The sequence below is a fragment of the Bombus vancouverensis genome, chromosome 16, assembly GCF_051014615.1.
Source record: "Bombus vancouverensis nearcticus chromosome 16, iyBomVanc1_principal, whole genome shotgun sequence".
NCBI lineage: Eukaryota > Metazoa > Arthropoda > Insecta > Hymenoptera > Apidae > Bombus > Bombus vancouverensis.
This window is the reverse complement of record NC_134926.1, coordinates 5,156,841-5,175,428: the sequence shown is the minus strand read 5'-3', so window position 1 is coordinate 5,175,428 and position 18,588 is coordinate 5,156,841. Positions and strand designations below refer to the sequence as shown.

The 18,588-nt window shown below is 34.6% G+C and overlaps 6 protein-coding genes across 9 annotated transcripts; 2 read left to right on the top strand and 4 right to left on the bottom strand.

The window, feature by feature from the left end:
- Positions 1-11: 11 nt before the first annotated feature.
- LOC117154427 (glycine dehydrogenase (decarboxylating), mitochondrial) lies at positions 12-4,156 on the bottom strand. The gene is made up of 10 exons (XM_033329400.2): positions 3,861-4,156; positions 3,712-3,790; positions 3,092-3,227; positions 2,630-3,020; positions 2,041-2,561; positions 1,697-1,976; positions 973-1,622; positions 444-907; positions 212-357; positions 12-142 (listed from the first exon to the last, which is right to left on the bottom strand). The coding sequence occupies exons 1-10, from the start codon at positions 4,062-4,064 to the stop codon at positions 32-34; spliced, it is 2,982 nt and encodes a 993-aa protein (XP_033185291.2). The 5' UTR covers positions 4,065-4,156; the 3' UTR covers positions 12-31.
- Positions 4,157-4,642: 486 nt separating this feature from the next.
- Positions 4,643-7,721, top strand: LOC143303716 (uncharacterized). Of its 2 annotated transcripts, none has more exons than XM_076625295.1 (2): positions 4,643-6,407; positions 7,486-7,721. In XM_076625295.1, exons 1-2 carry the CDS (start codon positions 5,760-5,762, stop codon positions 7,504-7,506), a joined length of 669 nt encoding a protein of 222 aa, XP_076481410.1. In that variant the 5' UTR covers positions 4,643-5,759; the 3' UTR covers positions 7,507-7,721. The 2 variants fall into 2 exon arrangements, 1 of the variants encoding a protein (XP_076481410.1); XR_013060297.1 differs by lacking the exon at positions 4,643-6,407 and adding an exon at positions 6,551-6,699.
- pont (RuvB-like helicase pontin) lies at positions 7,213-8,928 on the bottom strand. Its single transcript, XM_033329517.2, has 3 exons — positions 8,712-8,928; positions 7,848-8,523; positions 7,213-7,767 (listed from the first exon to the last, which is right to left on the bottom strand). The coding sequence occupies exons 1-3, from the start codon at positions 8,850-8,852 to the stop codon at positions 7,214-7,216; spliced, it is 1,371 nt and encodes a 456-aa protein (XP_033185408.1). The 5' UTR covers positions 8,853-8,928; the 3' UTR covers position 7,213.
- Positions 8,929-9,625: 697 nt separating this feature from the next.
- LOC117154419 (solute carrier family 35 member E3-like) lies at positions 9,626-11,189 on the bottom strand. Of its 2 annotated transcripts, none has more exons than XM_033329385.2 (5): positions 10,422-11,189; positions 10,205-10,357; positions 10,048-10,130; positions 9,823-9,961; positions 9,626-9,752 (listed from the first exon to the last, which is right to left on the bottom strand). In XM_033329385.2, exons 1-5 carry the CDS (start codon positions 10,911-10,913, stop codon positions 9,684-9,686), a joined length of 936 nt encoding a protein of 311 aa, XP_033185276.2. In that variant the 5' UTR covers positions 10,914-11,189; the 3' UTR covers positions 9,626-9,683. The 2 variants fall into 2 exon arrangements, 1 of the variants encoding a protein (XP_033185276.2); XR_013060313.1 differs by having other exon boundaries at positions 9,743-9,752; positions 9,823-9,947; positions 10,422-10,913.
- Positions 11,190-11,293: 104 nt separating this feature from the next.
- Positions 11,294-16,805, top strand: Nup160 (nuclear pore complex protein Nup160). 2 transcript variants are annotated; one of them, XM_033329383.2, is made up of 10 exons: positions 11,294-11,426; positions 11,659-11,972; positions 12,049-12,178; positions 12,271-12,797; positions 12,880-14,336; positions 14,459-15,141; positions 15,211-15,911; positions 16,001-16,231; positions 16,306-16,409; positions 16,568-16,805. In XM_033329383.2, exons 1-9 carry the CDS (start codon positions 11,342-11,344, stop codon positions 16,405-16,407), a joined length of 4,230 nt encoding a protein of 1,409 aa, XP_033185274.1. In that variant the 5' UTR covers positions 11,294-11,341; the 3' UTR covers positions 16,408-16,409; positions 16,568-16,805. The 2 variants fall into 2 exon arrangements, with proteins under 2 accessions (XP_033185274.1, XP_033185275.1); XM_033329384.2 differs by lacking the exon at positions 11,294-11,426 and having other exon boundaries at positions 11,667-11,780; positions 11,851-11,972.
- LOC117154420 (uncharacterized) lies at positions 16,401-18,328 on the bottom strand. Its single transcript, XM_033329387.2, has 4 exons — positions 17,968-18,328; positions 17,061-17,195; positions 16,850-16,938; positions 16,401-16,746 (listed from the first exon to the last, which is right to left on the bottom strand). Exons 1-4 carry the CDS (start codon positions 17,981-17,983, stop codon positions 16,633-16,635), a joined length of 354 nt encoding a protein of 117 aa, XP_033185278.1. The 5' UTR covers positions 17,984-18,328; the 3' UTR covers positions 16,401-16,632.
- Positions 18,329-18,588: the final 260 nt, after the last annotated feature.

Genomic DNA, 18,588 nt, shown 5'->3' with positions numbered 1-18,588 from the left:
CTAACTGTACACGAAAAATAACTACAATCACTTATTCATGTGGTAAGATTGGGGGACAGGTACAGAATAGATTTTTGTCTCCATATATATCATCTATCCTTCCAACACTCGGCCAAATCTTGTTGCTTCCTTTTACAAATGGCTGTAAATAAATATGAATATAATTTATTTATTATTCATTCTCTAATGAATGTCAAGTATAGTCACTTACAGCTGGAAATGCTGCCAATTCTCGTGAATATGGTCTATCCCATGTACTTGATATTACTTGTTCTTGAGTGTGTGGTGCCATTTTCAATGGATTGTTAATAATGTCTAATTTACCATCTTCTATATTATCAATTTCTCGTCGTATATCTACAAAACAAAATTTTTGAATGTCTATTGATATCTTTCTTAAAAGGAAAACAAACGTTTTTAGTGAATATATTTAGTATTCTTACAAATCAAAGCATCGCAAAATCTGTCCAATTCTCTTTTGTCCTCGGATTCGGTTGGCTCGATCATTAATGTACCCGCAACAGGCCAGCTCATTGTTGGAGCATGAAAACCATAATCCATTAATCTTTTAGCAATATCTACGGCCTCAATATTTGCCGTTTTCTTGAGATCCCTTATGTCCAAAATGAATTCATGCGCTACCAATCCTGTCTTTCCCTTATATAGTGTCTTGTAATACTTTTCCAGTCTTTTACTCAAGTAATTTGCGTTTAGAATAGCAACTTGGGTAGCTTTTCTTAACCCGTTTGGACCCATCATTTTAATGTAAGCCCATGAAATTGGTAGAATAGCTGATGATCCGAAAGGAGCAGATGATACAGCGCCAGTTTGTTTTACGTTGTTATGACCATTACCCGAACAATTAATTACAGGATGAGATGGAAGAAATGGAGCAAGATGCCGTTTTCTGTACGTAAAAGTCATCATTTGTATTGCATATTTACATTAAAATATCAAAATAACGTTACTTACACTCCAATAGGACCACATCCAGGTCCTCCACCGCCGTGAGGTATACAGAATGTTTTGTGTAAATTTAGATGCGAAACGTCACTGCCATAATCACCAGGACGACATAGACCAACTTGAGCATTCATGTTAGCACCGTCTAGATACACTTGACCTCCAGCTTCATGAACCATATCACAAATATCAGCGATGGTCTCCTCAAACACGCCGTTCGTCGACGGATATGTTATCATCAGACAAGACAACGTCTCTCGGTATTTATCGATCATTTCTGTAAGATGTACGATATCCACAGAGCCGTCTTTCTGTATGAGGATAGGCTTCACTTGCATACCGGCCATTTGAGCAGAAGCAGGGTTAGTGCCGTGAGCAGAAATGGGAATCAAACAGACTTGTCGATTCTTGTTTTCATTTGACTCATGATAACGTTGTATAGCTCTTAGACCGGCGTATTCCCCCTGAGCTCCACTATTCGGTTGAAAACTTATGTTATCGTAACCAGTTATAGCGCACAAATCCTGCTCCAGTTCAGCAAATAGCTGTTGATATCCTTTGGTTTGTTCAATAGGTACAAAGGGATGGATATCGGTGAATCCACGTAGGCTGCATGGCATCATCTCCGTCGTAGAATTCAATTTCATCGTACAGGATCCCTGTTCAAATAGCCAAAAATATAACTGTGTTGACGATGGTGTAGAATGTATTTTTATATGATCCATTCAATTACCAGTGGTATCATACTATGTACGAGAGATACATCCTTATTCTCTAAGGACTTCATGTAACGAACTATCCTTGTTTCGGATTGATGGCTATTGAATACAGGATGTTGCAAATACGGCGTAGAACGAGCGAAATGGGATTTATTGAGGTTTCTTTCTAGGCAAATGTCTTCTCTACACATTTCTTCAACGGTTGTATCCGCACAGAATATTTTAAAGATATCATTTATATCTTGTTTCGTAGTAGTTTCATCCAGAGATATTCCAACTCCGTCCTCGTAATACCTGAAATACATTACTCTTGTAATACCTGTATTTTATTCGTTTAAGTTATTTTCTGGTAAATTACCTAAAATTTATTTTAAACGCAATCGCATTTTCTTTTATAATTTTTGAAGACACTGTAGGTAATAATTTTATAGTGTCAAAAAAGTACTCATTGACCACCTTATTCCCTGCTTTTTCTAAACCTTTTGCTAGGATCAGGCTAAAGAAGTGTACCCTATTTGCAATATTTCTTATTCCTTCAGGTCCATGGTATACAGCATACATCGCAGACATATTTGCCAGTAGTGCTTGTGCAGTACAAATGTTGCTAGTAGCCTTATCTCTTCTGATATGCTGTTCGCGTGTTTGAAGTGCTAGGCGATACGCATCCTGACCGTTCGAGTCCTTCGTAACACCAATCATCCTTCCCGGCATCAAACGAACTAATCTTTGACGACAAGCGAAGAATCCAGCATGAGGTCCTCCATATCCAAGTGGAACCCCGAAACGTTGGCTGGTACCAACGCATATATCAACTCCAAATTCACTCGGAGGCTTGAGTATGGCCAGCGCCAACAAATCAGCAGCAACGCAAACGAGCGTCTGCAATGAAACGCATCAAACGTAATTGAATTTATTTGTTCAAGGATTTCAGATCTCGAAATACATACACCGTCCGCGTGTGCCTTCTTCACGACATCTTCGAATTCGTAGATAGATCCAGTTGTGTCAGGATATTGGAATAGGATACCAGCAACGTCCTTTGAGCTGGTATCAACTCGAAAAATATCTCCGATTTCAAGATCGAGACCCAAAGAAGTAGCACGCGTTGCAATCACGCTGATTGTTTGAGGATGAACTTTGTCAGAAACGAACAGTTTCTTTCTCTTGTTGCTCCTGTGAGCAAGACCCAAAGCCTCGGCCGCCGCGGTACCTTCATCCAGAAGAGATGCGTTCGCCACTTCCATCCCGGTTAAGTCGCATATCATCGTTTGGTAATTCAGCAAACCTTCGAGTCTACCTTGCGAAATTTCTGGTTGGTATGGAGTATATTGTGTTGTCCTATAATAGAACTTTTTCAGTTACTGTAGCCGCGTTAAAATCAGCGATAAATCGCACTCTAAGAAACATACCATCCTGGATTTTCGAATATGTTCCTCATAATGGTGCGAGGAACGCAACAATTATTATACCCCATGCCAATGTACGAACGCCATACGTCGTTCTTTTCCGAAATCTGTGTAATCTTCTTTAACAATTCGTATTCAGCTAAAATGTAATTGTCATTTTATGCAATCTGCTCTATCAGAATATTAGGATATATTTGACATTTTAGACGAAAGTGTTACAATTAATTTTCAGCGTTCAAAAATCACGTGAATGCTAATCTGACCGCACGAGATTGAACTCTGACCCAAGATACGTTCATTTCACAACGAAAGGCCATCTTATTTATGGAACATAATGAAACTAGTGCATGTTTCAACAGAAAAAACTGTCCCATTTTTTAACACAACTAATTCATCGGCTTATTAAAATATTTAATGTGCAAAATTTTCATAAATCATGAATGAATATACTTCGAGAATGTTTGTTGCTCATCCACTGTGTTCATTTCAATATCATGGGGTTATCGGTTTACACGTGTTTCATATCTACAGTCGCGTGACTTCACACGTTTCTACGTATTGTAACAGTTTCTTTTTCAACTGCCGTAGTATATTATTTCAAATAAGTTACACATTTTACTTACTGACTGACTGTTCAATCTTTAATTCTTCCTTGTAAAGAATTTTTGCCGGGACAGCAGCGTTTGTTAATTCTTCCAAACTCTATTAAATTAATTAAATAACTTGATGACTATCTTAAAATAATGTTTCTATTACTAAGTTAAAATACTACCTTGAAGCCAATAGTTTCCAACATTTCCAATTGTTCATACTGTCGAGGACCGATATGTCTAATTTGAAATTCATCTTTTTGCAGAAGAAGTTCACCAACATTTTCTTTTTGCAAGTTATTCAACGTTAATCCATGTGCGTGTCGATGTGCATTACGTTTATTTAACAATCTTGTACACTTTGCTAGCTTAAAAAGATATGACATTGTAAATTACAAAATAAAGACTTGATAATAACTACTTTTCTAATGGCAGAATTAGACACTATAATTGCTTGATAGATTCCAGGCAACTAAAGAGTATACTAAAGGAAACAGAACCTTTATACCCTAAGACGCATCATCTAGTGATGTCATAACGTCTGATTACAGCTTTATCTTTTGTGACCCTAAGTTGCCAAGTATCTTGAACAATATTGGAAAACTACCTTTGCTCATGTATTATTGTAGTATCGTAAAAGAAAAGAGTTTGATTAGGGATCGGTTGAAAATAGAAAAAACCGTGTCATCGTCATTCTGTGGTTAGTTTACATTGAAGAGCGCCTATGTGACTAAAGTTATCTAGTTCTTGCCAAACATGAGCGTGCAGAGATACGAGAAAAACAATAAAGAACGCTAGGGCAAAAGGACGGTTTCGGGTTCAAGAAGCGAAAGGTCAGAATATGCGAGTCGAAAAGTGAGTGTGAGTCAGAGTTGATCGAGTTGTCAGTGTTGTAGAGTCGTTAGAGTTGATCGAGTTGTCAGTGTTGTAGAGTTGTTAGAGTTGCTAGTGAGAGAGAGAGAGAGAGAGAGAGAGTGTTAGATTCGTTATGACGAGAGTTGCCAAATATCTGCAAAGTTATTTGAGATAGATACGAGTATCGCATTTAGTTTCAGTTAAACAAACATCGTTTTCTGTCCAATTGATACCTGTATATTCAATTCATTATTAATAAATTGTAAATAATCGGGGAAAAATTTATATTTTAATTTCCACCACACTACAAGTGGGGGCTCGTCCGGGATTGAATAAGACAGAGAACGACACGTTTTAACGGAGCTATTTGTGCTAGAGTAGAAAAAGAATAAAAATGGCAAACGTTGAAGACGAACGATTGTCGGGTGAAGAGGATTTAACGCTGGAGGAGCTGAGCAGTAAGCTCGCACAGATGAATTTGCCTATATCTGGTGCGAGGTCAGTGTTGGTTGCCAGGCTGAACAGAGCGTGTAGGGCTGGCCGATCTACTCCTAAGGAATCGAAGTGTGGCGAAGAACCAACAAACCAGCGAGACCTAAGGAGCAGGCAGAGAGCCGAACGCAGTCAAGAGGGAGAGGAAGACCTCGGGAAGCTGAGGACGAAAGAGTCGAGAGCGCGCCTCGTTAGCTTGGGGTTGAAAATAACGAGAAGAAAGACTACAGGCGGTCCTAGAAGGAAACGACGTATCGTTGGAAGAAGAAAGCGACGACGAAAGTGAAGACGAGGACGATGAAAAAGGCGTGCGAGAATACAGGAGAGACATGCGAGCGGTGTCATCAAAAGGTATGCGTTGGTTCAATAGTGAGTCTCAAAGACGCAGAGAATTCATTAGAGAAATTCAGCGGGGATGATCTGCTGAGTGTAAACAGTGGGTAGAAGACTTCGAAGAAATGGCAGAAGTGTGGGGTTGGTCAGACGCTCACATGGTGGCCTATGCCAAGAAAGAAATTATACACCCAGAAAATTTTCGACGAATATTTTGATGGATAATGAGTCGTACGATAATATAGCGATACATGTAGTTTTAGATACCTTGATGCAACACTCGTTGATAATCGGCACAGACTTCTTCGATACTGTGGAATTAAACATAAAGGAAGGAAATGCTTCTATTCGTAAAGTAGAGAAAAAAGATTGCAATAGACTCCCGGAGATGTTTAAAGTAGATGCAGCAATACGAAGTAATAGATCAGTCTCAATCTGACTTTGCAATCCCGATCATAATTGAAATAAGAAACGGATCTCTTCATGTTCCTATCGAGAAGAATAGTAGAGAATGTACGGCAGTTGTAGTTCCCACGAGTGCTTGTTTCGAGGGCACCGTCACATCGGGCAAAATTTTATTAGATGAATCGGTCGCGACGAACATAATCGCGGTAGCGTCGGGTGGAAACGACACAGACGGTTGCGATGAAGTTTTCGTAGGATGTACAGAGTATCGTGCGGATTGTAGAGACGAACAAACAAGTTCTGGCGCGAATTCTAAGAAGCGAATGAAGAGCGAGAATGAGGCGGCTACGGAAAAATTTGAGGTAGTGCGAAGGCGAGCTATCAATCCGACCTCTTGTCGGCGAAAGGTGTTTAACAAGAGACGCAAGAAGGTGACAGCATACAGGACGGGAGATCTAGTGGCGATCGAGAGGACGCAGGGCGGTCCCGGGCTGAAGCTGCATCCGAAGTTCCTTGGACCGTATCGGGTGGTAAAAGTCCTGCGAAATGTATACATAGTGCAGCGAGAAGGCGAGCACGAAGGGCCACGTACAACTTCCACGGCAGCCGATCACATGAAGTGGTGGAATGTTAACGATAGTGATGTAAGTGCGAGCAGCGATGATGAGCACATCTGAGGGCAGATGTGATTGTCAGGAAAGGCCGAATGTAGTATCGTAAAAGAAGAGTTTGATTAGAGATCGGTTGAAAATAGAAACAACCGTGTCATCGTCATTCTGTGGTTAGTTTACATTGAAGAGCGCCTATGTGACTAAAGTTATCTAGTTCTTGCCAAACATGAGCGTGCAGAGATACGAGAAAAACAATAAAGAACGCTAGGGCAAAAGGACGGTTTCGGGTTCAAGAAGCGAAAGGTCAGAATATGCGAGTCGAAAAGTGAGTGTGAGTCAGAGTTGATCGAGACATCGAAGAGTAGAGTCGTTAGAGTTGATCGAGTTGTCAGTGTTGTGGAGTCGTTAGAGTTGCTAGAGAGAGAGAGAGAGAGAGAGTGTGTGTGTGTGTGTTAGATTCGTTGTGACGAGAGTTGCCAAATATCTGCAAAGTTATTTGAGATAGATACGAGTATCGCATTTAGTTTCAGTTAAACAAACATCGTCTTCTGTCCAATTGATACCTGTATATTCAATTCATTATTAATAAATTGTAAATAATCGGGAAAAAATTTATATGTTAATTTCCACAACACTACATTATGTTACATATATGTTTACTTTACACTTTATCCAAGCAAATAAGATTTAATTAAAACAATTAATACTTATATTTCACATAAATTAAACTTTATTTATGGTAAATGAAGTCAATTATAAAAGCGTGTATGTTACAACTGAATATTTTATGAATTTGTTAAGGTACAGCAAACAATTCATTAAATAACAATCAAACACATTTATTTCATAAATTTATCTTTATTCTGTGTAAGAATTTTCGCAGAGGATTTTGCATCTAAGAACAATGATCCTACTTCTTCGATGTCTTCTTTTTTAATTATTGTCCTTTCGTTTACTTTGGCCGTTAATGCAGCAGGAGTTAAAAGTTGCACTACGTATCTAAGCGTTGTTTTTGTACCTAATTCACCAAGAGCTGACAGAGCTTCATCTTCGATTTGCAATCCTTCCGTAGTGGCTCTTAGTTTAACAATTTGTTCTATTTCCTTTCTAGAATATGGAAGCGTTCGTATGATTAACAATCTATCTAAGAGATCGAGAGGTATTCCATGTGGTGATACGATATCTTCAGTTCCTCTGATTATGCAACGACCTCGATTCGTTGCAAAGATAACTATTGGCGCAATTGCGCTTTCTAGTGCACGATGAAGATATGTAAATGTCTCTATATCCAACATGTGAACTTCGTCTATGAATAAAACTCCCGGTACTAATTCCGCAATACCTTGATCAATGTATTTATTTACAACTTTGTTTATTTCTTTGCGCAATTTATCTGTAATATACAATTTTAGTTTACGTTTAATTTCAAATAAAAATACACAAATATTTTTTAACAATTTCAAATTATGTTACCTGTAATTTCTGTCTTTTTAGGTTTCATTAATTGACCCATCATAGACATAATATCTTGACCTCCTTGTGGTTTGGCATTAGCAACATCCAGATCATGCAATGTTACATCCTGAATGACCTCCTTTTTTTTATGTACATCACCTTTAGGTAAAGGAACATACTCTTCTGCTTCCAAATCAAATTCGGTAGCAAAATTATCGCTTCTGCCCTGTCTCTTCACAGCACCATTATTTGCCTCAATGTAAATTACATCTCCAGTTTCAACTTTTTCCTTTTGCAAAGATTCGTATATGGATGGATCTAATTTCAACTGCTTAGTACCTTTAGCTGTTTTTAGTCCAATTACTACATGCGATACTGTTTTCCCATATCCACCCATAGGATTTTCTGTTTCAGATGGAGTTAGTTCTGTAACTTCTCCTTCGTATACTTCCTTAGTCTCTTTGATTCTGAGACCAATGGCTCTTCTAAAATTTTCCATCAAAACTTCTGTCTTTTTTATTTCAGAACTATAGACTTCCGAGCCTACCATGGGACAGAATGGTACTTTATTACCCAACTCTTGAGCGATAGCTAATGCAATTGCAGTTTTTCCAGTGCCAGGGGGACCAGCTAATAGCACTGCTCTACCAGCCATTTTCTTTGATTTTATCATGTCAACTACTACCCCAGCTGCCTAAAACACATATAATAAGGAAAAATCGTTCTTATAAGCGCCTTTTTAACATTGTTCCAAAACGAAGTTCTCATACAAAAATATTTGATTTTAAAAATTAATTATTAGCACCAGTATATTTCAACAAAAAGATGTTCAAAACGATTTTTATTATTTTTTTTATTTATTGGTATGCGAATAATTCTAACCTCACGAGCCTCCTCTTGACCGACAAGACCTGCTGCAGCTTGTATTGCAACTCCATTCTCGTCAAGACCTAATCCTTTTATGTGTGTATGAGCTGATATTCTTTGAGTCTTTGCGGTACTTTTTACTTCTTCGATCTTCATTTTACTTGTAAATACAAAGATCTTAGTACTAGGAAGCACGTTGCATAAATACTTGTTTGATTGATACAACGTCTATCCCCACTACATTAAATCGTCATGGAAACAAAGTTTCAGGGATTGGCACATAGGGAACGTTACTAATTGGAGACGTTAAAAATCATGGTACCGCGAAAATTAAATCTTTTCTCTAGAACCCCAAATCTCATTTCTATTTAATTAATTAATAGTGACAACATAATACTGAATCAATTAAAAATTGCATGAATGAGTGAAAAAATTATGAAATATATCGTACGATGTAGTATGTAATAAATATTATTATAAATATATATTATAAATATATATAGTTAGTAGAATACCAGAGAAGAAGTTCCTCTCTGATATTACATTGGCGATTTCCCTATTCATCTCTGCTCTGGGTCAACTTATATGAAGGTCGCGATTAATTCTCCTCCTCAACAATAGATGTCTTATAAACGCATCATTTTCTCCAAAGTACTCGCATACGAAGTCAGTTTCTATATAAAGATGTTATAAGACATGTACTAATGGGTCCGATACACCTGGCACAATATTCGAGCAAGTCCATATAATTTAAAAGTTTCCCCATTGATTTGACATCGTTGGTTGTGTTCATTCACACACACACAGGCTCTAGGTGTGACATTGACCTCTCCTTTTGGTGTTTATGTTATCTCTTTTTTTTTTTAATTTTTATCTCTCAATAGATATATTCTATTTATTAAAAAAATTGAAATAACAAGGAAAATGAAAACTATGTAATCAGGCAATTTAATCTCTATTAAATCGTATATGAATAGTCATACAAAATCATATTTTATACAATGGTTTTCTCTCTTTGTCCTCACAATCTGGTACTACAACCCGAGTATCCTTCATCTGAAATAGAAATTTTATTTGTAAACTACTCTTTTGTAATGTTCTATGCTTATAAATTTATTGTATTCACCTTAACATGAGCATACAAAATAATGCCAACCAAGGTTAAAGTTATACCAATTACTTGATTCATGGCCAGTGTTTCATGGAAAATTAACGAGCCACCTAAAAGTAATAGGCAGAATTTGGAATGTCCTACCATGTTGTAGCTAATTAATAAATAAGGAATAATAAGAAAAATAAAGAATAATAAGATGTTAGATCTCTTCTTTCATAAAGTAGAGTGAAAGGATACGTTAATGGAGATGTTTTTCCAATTATCCAATAGGAAGTTAAGTTAACAAAAAATGCTATTATAGATGATAGTACAACCATGACCTACAAAAAAGGGACACTCAATTATCTAATTCTATTCCTCTTCAAATCCAATGAACAATATTCTTTGACATAACTATATCTAAAAGTGACCAACTTCTTGTAAATGTTTGTTCTACAGGCTCTAAAAATGGCACAATAAAGAACAACATAACAGCAGATAGAGGTGCTTGATAATATAACAATTGCATTGGATCCATTTGAAACTCTCTTTGCTTTATATTTACCATCTAGAAACATTAAGATATTTTAAGTAAAATTTAATAAGTGCTGTATAAAGAATAAAAGCCATACCACTTGGTATAAGGATGTTACAAATACTCCCATGGTTGCGTATACTGTTCCGATAATATTAAATTGTATATCATAGCAAAAATTAATTACTACTCCTAATATAATAGGAATTAATGTTAATTTAACAAGTATACTAAATTTTTTATTATAAAATATTATTTGCATTATTATCACGCAAGGTGTAGTTAGCATTTTAGCTACTTGATAAGTTCCAACAGTATTGTGTGCTAAACTTAAATTTGTTAACATAACAAATCCACAAAATGTCATTGCAATTAAAAACATTTCTTTAATCGCAATATCTTTTATACAAAATACATCAAACTTTTCACAAATTGTTAATCCGATAAAAGTAATAACAAAGTGTATCATAGATAACGTAATGTTTGGAAAACCAGTATGAACGTAGAGCCATTTATTCAATAATACAATTACAATGGAAAAGAATATATTCAGTATCAAATAGAATGCCGTGATAATTTTTTTATTCATGTCTTTTTTTCACTGTTTTATATTATTAATATATAATCGGTAAGCTAGTTGTTATTGGTTATGTTTTATGCGACAATGATGCTTAGTGCATCTTAATTTTGATAACAGGTCTAATCAAATCCATTACATCCTTATTCGTATCGTAAATTTTTTTTCATTTATATTTATTTTTTATAAGCATCATTTTGATCGAATTTTTCGTAAAATACATCATCGTTTAAAATTTCAATATGTACCGGGAAAAACACTGAATTATGCAAATTAGCAACAGAAGGTAAAGTCGAGGGCGCCAAACTGAGAAGCGCGAAGCGTGAAGAAGCGTGACACTCGGTGCACCGATGTTTGGTGCCCGCTAAAATTTTGAGCAATAGTGCAATATGATTTAAAAGTTAAATTGACATAATACTTATTCATAAACAAAGTAAAAAATGGAAGAATTTCCTTTGGGATATCGAGAAGTTGTGCCTGATCAAACTGTACCAGAGAAATGGAACGAAATCACGTTGAACACGGGTATGTAACCATAACCTTTTTATTTTCATGGAACACACGAAATTATTCTTTCAAAATAATTTAAAATCAATTTCTTTATTGTATATCAAAGATACTTATTTTCCATTTATGAGAGCATCTATTAATTATGAGAATATTACGCTTTAAACCTTATAAATTGAATTCCTAACCTTACTTTTCAAATAGAAAATAGTTATACAGTACCTGTCTCTGTAATTATATTATTTTATAGGCGGAAGCCAAAGTACCTTACAGGACATAAAAGTTCCAGAGAGAGCAGGAGGCTATTCATACAATGATGGCTCGAAATATTTTACACGGAATCGGTTTATTTATTGGCGTATTTGTCATGATGTACTTGAGTTGGTTGAACATAGTCTAGATATTAATTTAGCCAACTGTAGAGTAAGATATAAGTTTACAGATACACCCATTTTGGATGGCATTTCCATACATGAAACAATTAATTCAGTCATTATATTAATAGCAACCGTTTCTAGTGTTCATAAGTTATCATTTCCTCATCCTGAAAGAATTCATAAAAATGTAAGTAGCTTCCAGAAGGTAGTAATTGAATATTGTATGATTTTAGATATTGCATTAACAAATTGTTATTTTATAGGAACACTCATTAAGTACATATAAAGATTTAGGTACACAGTCAATATTTAGTGAAATGTCTGCGCAGAATGTGAAAAGAACTAAGGAAGATCCACATATGTTTCATGTTATCACAAATGCAGGAACTACAAGTTAGTAATTCGTGACAGAATTTAAAAAATAACATTTTTCAAATATAGTATCCACAGCAATTATTTTAATTTTTTCCTTTTTTCTTTTATAGATTCTCCAGTTCCTCATGCAGCTGCATCATGGCTTATTCCACCACAAGAAGCACTGTTTGCTCTTGCTTATAATTCTGGAACTATACTTCTCCTGAGGCTAGATACAAAAACTGGCCTTGTACATAGCAGTGAATTAAAACAAGATTCAATAGTGCCAAGATTTCTTAGTGGTATTGCAACTGCTTTCAGAGGACGCAATTCTGAAGCCCATGTGGCTATGTCATTAACAATACATAGTTGTGAAAGTGATACATATCTGTTTGCATTGTGTCGTGAAGGTAATATCCGTATGTGGTCTTGTAACAAAGCTCAATGTGTGGCCGTGACTGATACGGCGATAGATAATCGCATTGCTTCGCAAGGTGCACAAGGTCATATATTAAGAAAAGCATTGGGTCCTAATAATGAATTATACTTGGGAACATTTTTAAAATTTAGTACTAGATGTGAATTTAGTATTTTAAAGCCAATTCAAGATAATGGGATGTTTAAATTTGTTAGATTATGTACCAAGTTCGCGCAAGATGTATGTACTATTCGCATTTATTCATATTGATTACAAATTAGTTGCCATTTAAAACAACTTTTATATGTATTAATCTTTACAGCAACATTTAGTTGACTTTTTCTTTACCACTACTCGATTATGGGCTGTTTGGAGAACCACTGATATGGATACAGTTGAAGTAACGCATGCTCAATTATCATTGAGTGGTGGACGCGTTAATTCTGAATGGGAAGCTGCGATTCTAGAACAAACGCCAGACAGAGACTACATTCTTAGTGATGCTGATACTGATCCAAGACAAGCATATATCAATTACATTTTTCACCCTGGTCAGTTCTCTTTGGCAGATATAACAAAAGCATTGAACATATACAAAAGATCTAATTTTTTGGAAGATAAAATTCTTTCTGCTGCGGAATTGAAAGAACGCGTGTGTATTGCGGTAGAAGCTGAGATACAAGCTGAAATTATGGATTACGAACTTATGGATGAAGATTATTTAGAAATTGCCAATCGTTGTTGGTCAAAATTTTATTCTTGGGTTATACAGTATCATGCCAATAGTACAAGGCCAGTGGGATTGTTGTTACTGCCTAGCGTTTACGGAGTAGTTTTACTTAAAAAGTCGTGCTTCTCGCTTTTGAGACCAATGGAAGCTTTAGAATATTTAATGTTTTGTAATGAAAGATCATATACATCCCGATTCAAAACAACGCCGGTTTTGTCACAAGACGAAGATATATGTCAGGATCTTATTACTTTAATGTCAGCATTAGTACTATTAGAAGAACAATTACCTGAAGAAACTAAAACAGCGGTAAAGAGAGAGCTGTATCATTTAAAAAGTCCAGACACTATTATCGATGATTTATTGTCAAAACTGATGTTAGAGTCGGAAGAACCGATTAGTAACTTTGTCACACATCATCTTAGCTGTCACAAATTATCAAATGTTAGAGATATATCCAGCGCTATGGCAATGTTGCTAGAAACATTAACATATGATCTTGGACAACCAAACAAAGTACATCTTAATGATGATCATGATGCTTCGATACTATTACTCAATATAAATCACTTTTTTAGTAGTCACTTAGGCATCTCGGCAATATCAAAAAGTGTAGCACAAATAACACAATTGAGATTTGCAATCTGCAGAAATTTATTAATTTTACAACAAATGATACTACTACGACCTGAATTGTTTGATTCACGATCATTACATTCCATAAAATCATCATTAGCACCTAAGACAGTTGTGTTAATGCAAGCTTATTATGTTGTGACGTGGATATGTGAATCCACAGCATTACCAATGCCTGTACAATCTCTATTAGATTCTAGTGTTCAGCGTCTAGCATTATTGAAACTTGTTGATTCGAGAGCAAATATAGGATTCAAGCAACATCGATCTTCATCGTTATTAGAATTATTTATAGAGAACAGTGGTGCAAAACATGCTCACAATTTGATGGCTCATACAAATTTAGATGCGACCAGTTTAATTCCATGGCATTATGGGATGTTAACGCATATTACTTTCATCGCACAGCTCGTGTATCCTTTCATAAAACTATCGATTTATTTATGCACGTGCGTATATGTTAGTTATATACGTGGTATACGTTTCTTTTTTGTCTTAAAATTTTTATATATTTCCTTAATAAAAAATATATCAGATGGCCGAGATCAGGAAATTTTATCTTCCCCGAATGGCTATTGTCTAGTTGTCAGTTCTTGTTGGTTCAAGAGTATGTGAGGCTTCTGAATACATGGTGCGAGTGGAACAGTGCATCGAGGAAATTTATATTAGCAGTCGCGTTACTTGAAATGGGAGAAGCGCATAAAGCTTGCGATCATTTCCTTCGAGCTTCTAGAGGAATTTTGACAGATGAATTTCTAGCTGATGCCTTACTCGAATCTAGCGTACTATCCGAAAATAGTTCGTTAATTCAGTATTACTTAAAAGTTATCAAATTATTTGAGGAACATAATGCTTCCGACTGTATCATAGAGCTCGCTGAAACAGCTATATTAATGGCTGATAAAGATGATCCTAATTTGCCAACACTTCACTCAATAGTATTCATGCAACATTTGAACCTGGGTCACCATATAAAAGCTTACAATTGCTTAAATTCGAATCCGGACGTTGCACGTAGAGTAGATTGTTTGAGACAATTGGTAGTGACTCTCTTTGAACGTAAAAAATTAATAGATTTAATTTCATTTCCTTATGTCGATATGTATGAAGATTTAGAGAGAATAGTAGAAGGTAGAGCCAGGAGTGTGGACCTCATAGAAAATAATTACTACAATTTTTTATATAGCTTTCACATAGATAAAGGGAACATGCGGAAAGGTATTACTTTAACTTATTATGAAATCAGTGTTAAACCTTTTTTCATACAGTAATTGATTTGTTTTACAGCTGCATCAGTGATGTACGAGCAAGCTATGCGATTAAGTCAAGAATCACAATCTGTTGCGATCGTATCAAGGCAAGCTCAGTGCTTGTTAGCTTGTATTAATGCATTACATCTTGTCTCTGAAAAGTATAGATGGATCGTTAGGCCTGTAATTGATCAGAACTATTTGGAGGAAATGGATTATGAAGTACAAACGAGAAGAAGCATCAGTAGCGAAGATATTTTGCATTATAAAATAAAAAAACAAGTCGAAGTTCTTGAATTAAATGATATAAAAAGGGAATACTACATTGTGGATGCAAGATTGAAAGTATCGAAAATAAATTCGGAGTTGCATATTGTTTCACATGCTGGCCCCTCGGAGCTAATTATTATACTACCAACTATTGGATTATACACGACAGCGTTGCATTTATGCGATGAATTTAATGTTAATAAAAGTTCCGTGCTTGAAAGTCTCGCTTCACAGTGTATACGTTTAAGTCGAGGAGAAGATCCAAACGCATGGGACTGGCTTATTCAAAACGATATATTTGACATTGGTTTATCAAATACAAATATTACAAACACCGCTTGGAGATTGTTAGAATATTTAACGTTGAAGCATGAAAAAGATAGATACAGTGAGTTGCATAAAGCAGTCACTCGGAAATTACTTCAAGAAGGAGCGTTTATACCTCAATGGTTATTGATGTCATACAAGGTAAATAATTTTTTAATCATTATATCATATTGTATAATATATTGTTATATTATATTGTATAATAAAAGATCACTTGGTATTTACTATAGAAACGAAATGCTGCCGAACTTCTTCGTCTTATGTTAAATGCTGGTAGAATATTAGAAGCTAGCGAGTTAGGAGTTGAATACATTAATGCTGTTATGGGTGATGGTAAAGAAAATTTCGGTCTTAAAACGCACTTGACATCCGTAACTACACCAGTTTGGTTGCCACTTAACATTTTAGAAGTGCTATTATATGAATTAAAAGAAGTCAAAGAAAATCCTACCTTTTCCGAGGTACGTAATTTTCCTATTGTATACATGTATTTCTTTCACAAAAACATCAATAGAAATATTAATACCAATTTTAGAGCTATCAAAGATTACAAGGAGCATTACAAAGCTATGAACAGAAAGTGATAAGGGTGTCAAAGGATATGATTGAAATAAAATTAAGTAGCAAGAATTGCTAGTAGTAAGTAGAGTACTTATATTAGTGGTTGATAAAATAATACTTTGTTTTTCTATTATAAAAAAATATACATATAAAAATATTTAATATGTGCGGACGTGTAATTGTCTCCGCTGATGATACAACTATCTTTACACCAGTCTTTATCTATAATGTTTTAGGAAAATCTATACTATAAAAGATAAAATTTTATGTCACATATTTGGAACAATAGTATTAAAGATTGTCAAGCATAAATCGGTGCATGACTAATTGATATCACCGTCGTAAATACAATAATGACGCCAAGAATCGCTGCGACAATCACGGCAACCATTTGTGGACATCTTTTGAACAAAACCTGAAATAATTGTAAATTTAAAATGACTGTCATTTATGAATATAATTTATAACAATTGATTATTTTGTTATGAATATATGAGAAACTATGAACAAAATATTACCATCAAAATAACTATCAAAGCAAGAACGAAGATTGTTCCGACAGGTAGAAGAAAAGATGCTGCCCAATAATGTCTCTGTATTTCGGGATCTAAAGAAAATCATGAACAACTTGTGGTAACAAAATTATGAAAGAGAAATTAACTTCTTAAAACTGTGTAAAGATACAATATCGGAACTTATTAATCTTCATCCTATATGGAGATATCTCACCATTGCGCCAATGAGTTTTATATACTTCGTAAGGAGGTATGCGAATTCTCCTTATGATACTCTTATTTGTTATAATTACAGAATCAAGGAGATTTTGCGTATTTACAGATTGTACTCCACTTGCGAACCAGTCTCCTATAATGTACATAGTTATTATAACAAGTTTTATCTCTATTTTCGCGTGCTCAAAACGTTAATGTAAATGCAATTAAGAAAGCAGGTTCGGTTCTATATAACTATAATCCAATATCAACATTTCGCGTCAATAAAAAGCTATTATTTGTACTACAGTATACGAGTGCCAACAATAATAATTATTGTATATTGTAGAATTAGTTAGGATATACATATTTGGGGACAAAGAATTACTACCATATTCCTCAAGCTGTTTCTATAAAACTGATTTTTATATTTGTAATCATAATTAGCTGTATTTTACCTCGTTTATTATTCCAACAATGCCTATTACACTGATATTTTTATTTAATTTGTTGTAATAGTCTGTGGTCTTACTAAGCTACTAAGAGGTAAATACAAATTTATAGTAGCTGTTTACCATAAAATAAAATACTTTTATATAATTTATAATAAAAATGTATTCAACATGTTGGAAATAGTATAACTACATTTGTATAAACTGGTGTTTTTATGTAGAATATTTTTTTACATTAAATTTTTCGTCAAACTTTGTTACTAAACACGAGAAAAACACTAGTTCATAGATAGGTACATCTACCTTCATATGTGTTAGCAGTGTATGTATTCGCGTATAAGTTAGATTTTAAGTACTATTATTTTATTGATGTCTTATGTAAAACATGCCGTGTTTAAGTTTTTAATAACTAGATTTATTAGCTTATAAATGAGTACATACAATAAAATGTTAATGTGTGTTAGCAATACTTACCCCAAATCATAAACATTGTTGCATATTAAGTACAACAGTTCAATGACCTGAGTGTATCTTTTGATTTGTAAAAACTGCTGAATTTGATTCCTTCAAACACAATTTTCTACTTCGCGCAAGAAAATTGAATGTATTTTATTTACGTTTCACAATTGGGATAAACGAATGAATAATTAAATCGTAATTCTAATGATAAAGATAATTAAGAAAAACAGAAGATGATTAAAGCTACGTTATGTCGACAAATTTACATAGTAGAAGTTTTATAAAAGCTTATACGATTGCAAAATGTTAAATAAATCAAGCAAAACAACTATAATATTATTACTTTATTTATATTATTATTAATATAAAATGAGAATTAACATTACAATATGTGCAAAACTTGTGCATTAAATTATCTCGGGGTTCGCAGATAATGCATATACAGGGTGTATAAAGAATAATTTCAAGTAAACGACGCAATATACGCGTGAAGAATATACACGCGTCTGAATTACATTTCTATAAAGAAATTATTAATTTAAATTAATTTCTATAAAGAAATTAAAAAATAAATAAAAAGCGTTCGAGCTATAAGAAATACATGCTTGTTTTTTGAACACCCTATATGAGATGTAT

Coding starts and splice junctions, on each gene's coding strand:
- pont (XM_033329517.2), bottom strand. CDS start 8,852: ATGAAGATCGAAGAAGTAAAAAGTACCGCAAAGACTCAAAGAATATCA. Junction 8,524..8,711: donor GTCAAGAGGAGGCTCGTGAG/GTTAGAATTATT, acceptor TATGTGTTTTAG/GCAGCTGGGGTAGTAGTTGA. Junction 7,768..7,847: donor TAAAAAGACAGAAATTACAG/GTAACATAATTT, acceptor TGTATATTACAG/ATAAATTGCGCAAAGAAATA.
- LOC117154419 (XM_033329385.2), bottom strand. CDS start 10,913: ATGAATAAAAAAATTATCACGGCATTCTATTTGATACTGAATATATTC. Junction 10,358..10,421: donor TAACATCCTTATACCAAGTG/GTATGGCTTTTA, acceptor TAATGTTTCTAG/ATGGTAAATATAAAGCAAAG. Junction 9,753..9,822: donor TTTTGTATGCTCATGTTAAG/GTGAATACAATA, acceptor TTTCTATTTCAG/ATGAAGGATACTCGGGTTGT.
- LOC117154420 (XM_033329387.2), bottom strand. Junction 16,939..17,060: donor TAAAACTCATTGGCGCAATG/GTGAGATATCTC, acceptor GATTTTCTTTAG/ATCCCGAAATACAGAGACAT. Junction 16,747..16,849: donor CTTTGATAGTTATTTTGATG/GTAATATTTTGT, acceptor CAATTATTTCAG/GTTTTGTTCAAAAGATGTCC.
- LOC143303716 (XM_076625295.1), top strand. CDS start 5,760: ATGCAGCAATACGAAGTAATAGATCAGTCTCAATCTGACTTTGCAATC. Junction 6,408..7,485: donor GGAATGTTAACGATAGTGAT/GTAAGTGCGAGC, acceptor TTTCCTTTCTAG/AATATGGAAGCGTTCGTATG.
- Nup160 (XM_033329383.2), top strand. CDS start 11,342: ATGGAAGAATTTCCTTTGGGATATCGAGAAGTTGTGCCTGATCAAACT. Junction 15,142..15,210: donor TAAAGGGAACATGCGGAAAG/GTATTACTTTAA, acceptor TTTGTTTTACAG/CTGCATCAGTGATGTACGAG. Junction 15,912..16,000: donor GGTTATTGATGTCATACAAG/GTAAATAATTTT, acceptor TATTTACTATAG/AAACGAAATGCTGCCGAACT.
- LOC117154427 (XM_033329400.2), bottom strand. CDS start 4,064: ATGTCATATCTTTTTAAGCTAGCAAAGTGTACAAGATTGTTAAATAAA. Junction 358..443: donor ATTTTGCGATGCTTTGATTT/GTAAGAATACTA, acceptor TTTGTTTTGTAG/ATATACGACGAGAAATTGAT. Junction 143..211: donor AATTGGCAGCATTTCCAGCT/GTAAGTGACTAT, acceptor ATTTATTTACAG/CCATTTGTAAAAGGAAGCAA.